At 31.4% G+C, this 7,836-nt stretch overlaps 1 protein-coding gene across 2 annotated transcripts; it reads left to right on the top strand.

The window, feature by feature from the left end:
* Window positions 1-259: 259 nt before the first annotated feature.
* Window positions 260-4,839, top strand: msl-2 (male-specific lethal 2). 2 transcript variants are annotated; one of them, XM_088278013.1, is made up of 5 exons: window positions 275-1,149; window positions 1,634-1,840; window positions 2,780-2,936; window positions 3,627-3,686; window positions 3,848-4,839. In XM_088278013.1, the coding sequence occupies exons 1-4, from the start codon at window positions 373-375 to the stop codon at window positions 3,638-3,640; spliced, it is 1,155 nt and encodes a 384-aa protein (XP_088134139.1). In that variant the 5' UTR covers window positions 275-372; the 3' UTR covers window positions 3,641-3,686; window positions 3,848-4,839. The 2 variants fall into 2 exon arrangements, with proteins under 2 accessions (XP_088134128.1, XP_088134139.1); XM_088278002.1 differs by lacking the exon at window positions 3,627-3,686 and having other exon boundaries at window positions 260-1,149.
* The last annotated feature ends 2,997 nt before the right edge of the window (window positions 4,840-7,836 follow it).

Below are 7,836 nucleotides of genomic sequence, written 5' to 3'. Positions count from 1 at the left end.
TGACATTTCATGGCAAAATTGCCAGTATAAAAGAAAAGCCGATTGGGGCATATCGGCATATCTCTGTTTATATTCTTTATAAATATTATTTACACTTTCATATATTATGCAAAAAAATTGAAATGGAAGCAAATTTCAGACGTAAAGAAAGTTTATGTAAAAAAAATGTCTACAATTGGACAAAAAACGATGAAAAAATCCTAACGAATGATAAGTTATCGCCTGCTATCTACATACCTACTTATGCTTTTTTTTAAATATGGTAACACGTACCAAAATTTTGACAACGGTGTTCGCGGCGTCTGCCGTTTTTTGATGTAAACATGGGAAAAATGTGATAAAACCGAAAATTTTAATTTATTATTTAAAAAAATGAATGCTACAAGTCTTTATGTGTCGACCTGTAAACTCATCTTGCTAGCCGACGGGTCGGATCTCTCGTCATGGCAGGATCTCTACCGTTTGGTACCATATTTACGACAGTCGATGTCGTGCACAGTTTGCAATAATTTATTAAAAGAGCCATTTACCCCCGCGAACACCACATGTCAGCATCACGTCTGCAAAACCTGCAAGGGTGGAAGGAAAAAGTTAAAACCCTCGTGCGGATTGTGCAAGGATTATAATAAATACGAGGAAAACTGTCAGCTTCGCATACTTATACAATGTTACAAGCAGCTCTGTGAATACATAATATGTACAGATGTTTACAAAAAGTTAGTGGAACGATCCGAGTCGTCCGAAGTGGATACTGTGACGTCCGCGTCCACGAGTTTGATAGACTTATTGCAAGAAGGAGCGGAGTTTAACGACGAGTACAAGAGCGAAGCCGGACTGTCCAAGTCCGCGTACAGCATCCTGCCGTGCGTGTTCACGAGCTCGTCGTCCACGCAGACGCAGAGTGCGACCACGGCGGCGGGGTTGACGTCGGCGGCCGGAGCGGCCGCGGCGGCCGGCAGCGCCGCTGAGGCCTCCTCCTCCTGCTGCCGAAAGGACTCGCCGCCGCCCCCGGCCCTTTCCAACGGCTCTTCGCTCTATTCCGTCATGTACCCCGGAACTGGGAACAAAATCACCATAAAAAGAAAAGCGGTAGACGATATAAAGAAAGAGGATTCTTCTTCTAGTGACATTTTGTGTAGTGATGTATCTGTAAGTCTATTCCTATCTATTACTCTAGTATCAATATCTAATAAATTGGACTATTTATAAAACTAATTTTAGTTATAAACACGATGTTCCAAGGAATCATTTTCTACTGCTAATCAATATCTCTTTATTATCTTTTTTTTATTTCATTTTAAAATTTACCATATTTTGTAGTAATAAATTTAGTGTGATGTGCGAATGTTTTGTTAGCAAACATTACATTAAATCCATTTCAAGGATAAAACTACATTATTTAAGGTATTTATTTGTGTTATATCAATTCAAAAAATGAATAAATATTGAAAAATATTAAAGTAAAATTGAATATTTTAATCAATATTTACAATTTTTTATTTTACGATGAATGTGATTTTACTTAAATGGTCAATAGAAAGAAAGTAATTTTAACTCATGGGAGAATTAAATAGAAGTAAATAATGATGTTTTGCTGTAACGAATCTGAGAAGTATTTGTTTTATTATTTCAGTCGAGCCAATCCAGTTTTAAAAAGCCAGTCTACAGATCTCGCAGTTCGGCCAACAAGAGAAAAGGGTGTCGTTGCGGCAATGCGACAGCCACTCCGGGCAAGCTGACGTGCTGCGGCCAGCGCTGTCCGTGCTACGTGGACAGTAAGGCGTGCAGCGAGTGTAAGTGCAAGGGGTGTCGGAACCCCCATCGGGCTGATGGCCTCAAGGTATGACCAACCAAACTATCTCACATATTATCACACTAAATGCGGAATAGATAGTTCTGCCCCCAATTTTTATTGTCACTTATTGGCGGGAAAAGTAGAACTCCCCAGTTATTTTATCGCGTTATGTTTTTCATACAAGAGTCCAATGCACATTCAAATCACAAAATCTCTAGATGTAAAAATATAGCATTATTTTCTTTTCTATACGTATGTCCAATATATATCTCAATGTATGAAAAATTCCAACAAAGCTTATTGAAGAGTTACGTATTGTAGTAATTACCCTGCAAGATATTGTAACTTAAGATTGAATTACATTAAAGTAATGTTTTATTTTTTTGTACTTTTCGTCAAAGACTAAAAAAAACCTTTTTTTAGCAAAAGCAGGATTTGTTGAAACTTATTTAATAGGTCGATGCAGAAGCAAATATTTTGGTATATTTATTTACCTCTAAAATAATAAGATTTGTCATGTTTACGATATGTTTGATTGAATATGTATGAAGAAAAAACAATACATGTGTGAAATTCTAAATATGAGGAGAATTAAGGAAAGTGTTATGGTAAATTTGCCATCTGTCTTGATACGTCGTTACATTGATCGCCCTTATTGACAGTTAACTTAGAAAATGTTCCAATATTCGTTTGTAATATGGTAAATTCACGTGAATTATATATGTAATAAAATTAATAATGCTACAAATTTAAATTCATTTTGTTCTCGACATTTATCATGCCCTATATGTGGTACGATTTATCAACCGAATAACTGTCGATTATATTTGTTTTGTAAGCGTACCATTACCCGTTTATAATCAAATAAAATCGACTCACATGGCTGCTTTTTTTAATTTTTAATTGGTTATACCACCATGTATGTCTATCGAGAATATGTCTCCATGAAAATCTATACTATTATTATGAATGTTTCATTTTCAGATAAGGCCGCACATACCCGAGTTAGATAGCCTTCAAGTAACAATCAAAGAAGAAACTTCTCCGGCAGAATCTATGGAGAGTTTAGAAACTGATTCTACCGAAGTTGGTTCTATGGATCAGATCTCTTTTGAGAATGATATCAAACCTAATATTAATGGTATGTATTATTTTAATTCCATATGCAATCTTTGATTTCTTTTGCAAATTTTTGGGAAACTTGTTTTACTATTTTTTCCTTTAAAGGTGTACCGAGTGCGTAATTTCGCCAGAAACTGCACATTTTTTGCAAAAAATTAACACTTCAACCAACACGTACGCCAAGTTTGCGTCCTATTTTATCCAAATGTTATCAACTACATATGCCACATTAGCGTCCTTGGCTATACACAACTTTGATTACAACAAAAAACATCTAATATTTACGCTATGAAATTTCACTACTCAATGCCAGGATATAAAATCTTACAAAATATTGATAAATGATTTTTAATCAATGATTTTGTCATTTTAATCAATATTTCGTAAGTAAACCCTGCAATTGAATAGTGAAATTTTGAAGTACAAATATTAGATAATGTTTATTTTTGTGAGCAAAGTTGTGTTTAGCCGAGGATGCCAATGTGGTGTATGCGGTTGATAATGCATGGATTAAATAGGACACAAACGTGGCACATGCAGTGGTTAAAGTGTTATATTTGTGGTAAGTTATCACTAGAAATCAAAAGAGGTAATTTAGACATAAATTTGCATTTTTTAATCCACATATATTAACATGATATTAACAAACGAGTATTAACTCACTTTATTAAAACTACACTACATTAAAAGCACTTGAAATTATTTACAGAAATTTTAGCTTGATTTTGCAAGAAGAATGAAGATCCCAGACATAATAAAATATTATGAGGTAAACAATTGTTAATTCACATCATCAAATGTTCAGGAGAGTCTAATAATGTTGTTTTTTTTAAATAAATAATGATTTGGAAACATAATTAAAGTTTACAATTTTAGTTTTATTACTTAGCTTCTGTTCTGTGATTTGAAAAAATATTTGTTCTCTTTCAGTATACACAAGTCAATTACAAGAGGTATCGGCGTCTCTCCCCGCCACCATCATGATGGATGAGGAAACTCCCCTGTCCCCCCCCTCCCCGCTGTCCTCGTCCCCGGAGTCCCCTCACAGCTCCGTGGTGTCGCCCCCCTTCAACTCAGTGAGTACCTACCGAAGCTCTCCTAACTGCAACTCCCAACTAGAAAGTACCAGCGATATAGAAATAGAAGAAGTATGACATTCAGTCTAAATTCACCCATAATAGAATAATTTAGATATTTTTCTACCACAAACTAATACAAAATTGAGCTGTGAGATTTAATGGTTAGACTATTTTAAGGATTTAATGTTAATCTTCAAATATTACATAACTAAGAGACAACGCAGTGCCCGACAAACTTGACCCGGTTTCAGATGCTGAGCAGGCAGATGTGCTTTTTTAAAGTTATAGAATAAATGGACACTGTTATGTTAATTTTTCTCTAAATCTTTAAAAGCTTAATATTGACACATCTAACACTTTCACGCAAGGATTAATAGATTAATTGACACACAACTAAGTACATATTTGAAGTTAGTTAAAGTATAATTATTTTCTTTAAGGCCAGTCGTATACTTTCTGAATGTCAGTTCCATCATACTGAATATTAATTTTTAATTCCGTTTATTTGTTTTTATATATATTGTACTAAGTATTTACAAGTTTCAAATTAATTTAAATAGCGAAAGGTTATGTGAATACACTTTTGTTTCCCAATAACTATTCGGTAACATAACATTGTTACCGGATACATCAATATTTTTGGGCATTTCATGTCTTTTGGTGTGTCAATCGAATAATTAGGAGACCAAAATTGTTTACATAGTTTCTACCTTGTTTCGCAAGTTTGAACACATCACAAAAATTTTATCTCAATCGAAAATTTGAATTTCAAAGCATTCGTAATGTTACTAATCAATTCAAATAAAATATGTAACATTGTTTATATAATGCAACAACAAAAAAGGAAAACTAAACCGTAAGTGTTCATTTGTTTTTGTTGATAATTGAAACTTATAACATCAACAATAGCAATCACATTTCAAAAACATATTTGATAAAATAAAGCACTGAATTGTACCAATGTTTATCTCTGATTTTAACGGTGACCGTTTAATTTTGTATTTATTAGCCTTTTATTGTAATTAATATCAAAGTTGCTCAGATAAATTATCTAGTACTACATATTATTATCTTCTCCAAATTTATATGCCTTTACTGTACTTAAAATCTAAACAGATGTATCTTGTAAGCTATTCATAAAATATTTGATTAATTATTGCATATATTAGATCGCTTAGATTCATACCTGCTCGTATTTTATAATCACTAGAAACATTTTGTGATATAATGTTTTTATTTATTTTTATAAATAAAAAAGCAAATCAAATTGCAAGTGCCGATGTCTTGTAACTTGAAAATAAATATTTTATATTATGTACCCCTGTCACTAATTTTCATTTTGACAATGTGCCTTGTACTCAATCAACTTGTAACCCATACAAACCGACATAATAATATATACACATGCCTAGTAAACGATTTTCGCTTAAAAACAAGTAGTACATATGAATATTTTGACAATTGTATGAAATGCTTTTAAAATTTACTAATATTTTTTCTTTTGACAGAATGGAAATGTGTATTAAATTTGTCAGTTTATTTCAAAGGAAGGTAATTCAAATTTGACTTTATTTTAGAGTCAGGTTGTGGTCCCGAGGTTAGTGAGTTAAATTTTCTACCACAACCCGATTGAAATATAGTATTTGATTGAATTATTTTTGTATATAATTCTCCTTTTTGTGCCGTTCCTCACTGATGGTTGTCAATCATTACAGCAACTTATAAGGATACGAATATGTATTTTTTACTATTAGAAAAATTGAAACCTATTTGTTATTGATATTTTATTTCAACTAATAAAAAAGGTGCAATTCATAAGTCGCTGTGTATTTAGTCTGCGCAAAATTAAATTGCACTCCTTTGAAAGATGGTTAACGAAGTATCTAAAGATGACTAACAAATATTTGGATGTTTAAAAACTCATTTGTTTTTCTGAAAACCAAGTCTTTATATTGTACATCAGTAGCCCCATATCAATGTTATCGGTTTGCAAATGTGATAAATGCTTCACACGTTTGCTGCTCTTTTTTCCAAAAACATTACGATTTCATTTTAATATAATATTTCAAAAGCAGGAAAAAAATTCAAACAAATAATATAGATAAGCATTTGCAGTGGTGAACAAATTATAGGGCTTTTTTGAAGTACTTATTTCTTTTTGAATGTATAGATAAATGTGTTCAAAAATGTATTATTTTATTAATTGGTATTTAAAAACGTATATATTTCCCGCGGAAAAGTTTGTGGGCACTAATGAATTATTTTGATTGTAACATATTTTTATTTTGTATTTGATGTTGTAAACTATATTTTTCACTAACTAGAATAATCCAAACTTTTTTAGGAGTTTGGATTTCATGGGACATTATTGAAATTTTGCATAGCATATTGAGAAAAATGGAATTTATACAAGTGAGTGCCTTAATTATCTTATAGTGTCTGGGTTACGTTTTTGATAATCCAGTGTTTATAACTAATAGTTTCGAGTGAGCGACAGCAATAAATTGATGAATCAACACACAATATAATAATTGTTTACCTATCTTAGTTAAAGTAAGATGATAACAATGAAAATTGGATGGTTAAACTGTATGACTGTGCCAATTTAAAAAAAAAAGCTCTGTCATCCTATTTCTGAAAAAAAAAATACGAATCAAAACTTGTATGTTTAGACGGAATAATGTGTTTTTTAAACACATTTGAAAATTGAAGACACTAATTTCCTTAAAATTCTGTGATGATATTAAATGTTATAGTAAAGGCTGATCAAAAATGTATATATTTCGCCATGTTAATTGAATAATAATTCAAAACAGTTCATTTCATTTTCAAAACGAACCTTAAACGTCAACTTCTGATTACTGTGATAAATTTAGCAATGTGTATTCCATTTTTTTAAATTGTTCATTATGTTGAAAATTATCAGCCAAGAAATAGGATTGAAATGAAAAAATGGTTGACAACATTGTTAGTTACTTGTGATGGAAACAGTTGGAAGAATTAGCCTCTATTTCACATAATAACATCGACGACTTAACTGCTGCCGTGTAAAAAATAATAATCTTAATCTGACCACTGCGGAAGATGCATTTTGTTGCCATTTTATAACAGGCTTTCTATGTGATGAGCATGCTGTGAAAAGTTACCAAGTCAAACAATGTGGTTTTGACACAAGCTCATTTAAATGTTTAAAACTCAATAGTGTCTTAAATTTAATAAGAATATTTCTCTTAAAACCATTTAGAATTAATGAAGTACATATTCAAAGAGTCAACTCATTTTTCTAAAAATGGACTCTGTTTTATCAATATTCTTATTCGAGGTAAAAAAAGTGCGTATTCATTTTTGAGAGTGATTAATTTAAACTTAGCGTCTCAAAATAAAATGAACTTTTTTTCAGTAATAGGGCGAAATATTTAGTTAATTTGGTTGAAATCATGAGCAATGATATATTCCAATATTTCTAGTGGAGACATTTGAAAAAGCTTTCAAACTTCATGCAGTATTTTTTAATACTCGAAAATAAGCCTCAATAAAAGCAATAAAAATACAAATATGTAGTGCTAAATATACAAAGTAAATAAGAAGTTATTTTCAAAATGTAAGATATATTCTACCGATAAGATTGCCTAAAATGTTAGAAATATTTATGTAAATATTCACTATGACGCTAGTTTAGATATTCCAACAGCCATTCTTTATCGTAAAGTTACGCATGATTTAATTTCCAAAATGTTCAAAGAGGAATAAATATACAATGTGACATATTTTTGTGGTATATTAAAAAATGAATATCATACGGAAATAAGTGATTCCGTTAGTATATAAATAATTCATATT

The sequence above is a fragment of the Brachycentrus maculatus genome, unplaced genomic scaffold (genome assembly GCF_059751285.1).
Source record: "Brachycentrus maculatus isolate JH-2025_06_01 unplaced genomic scaffold, ASM5975128v1 h1tg000005l, whole genome shotgun sequence".
NCBI classification, from domain to species: domain Eukaryota; kingdom Metazoa; phylum Arthropoda; class Insecta; order Trichoptera; family Brachycentridae; genus Brachycentrus; species Brachycentrus maculatus.
This window is presented reverse-complemented; position numbering and strand designations above follow the sequence as displayed.

Coding starts and splice junctions, on each gene's coding strand:
- msl-2 (XM_088278002.1), top strand. CDS start 373: ATGAATGCTACAAGTCTTTATGTGTCGACCTGTAAACTCATCTTGCTA. Junction 1,150..1,633: donor TTTTGTGTAGTGATGTATCT/GTAAGTCTATTC, acceptor TTATTATTTCAG/TCGAGCCAATCCAGTTTTAA. Junction 2,937..3,847: donor TATCAAACCTAATATTAATG/GTATGTATTATT, acceptor GTTCTCTTTCAG/TATACACAAGTCAATTACAA.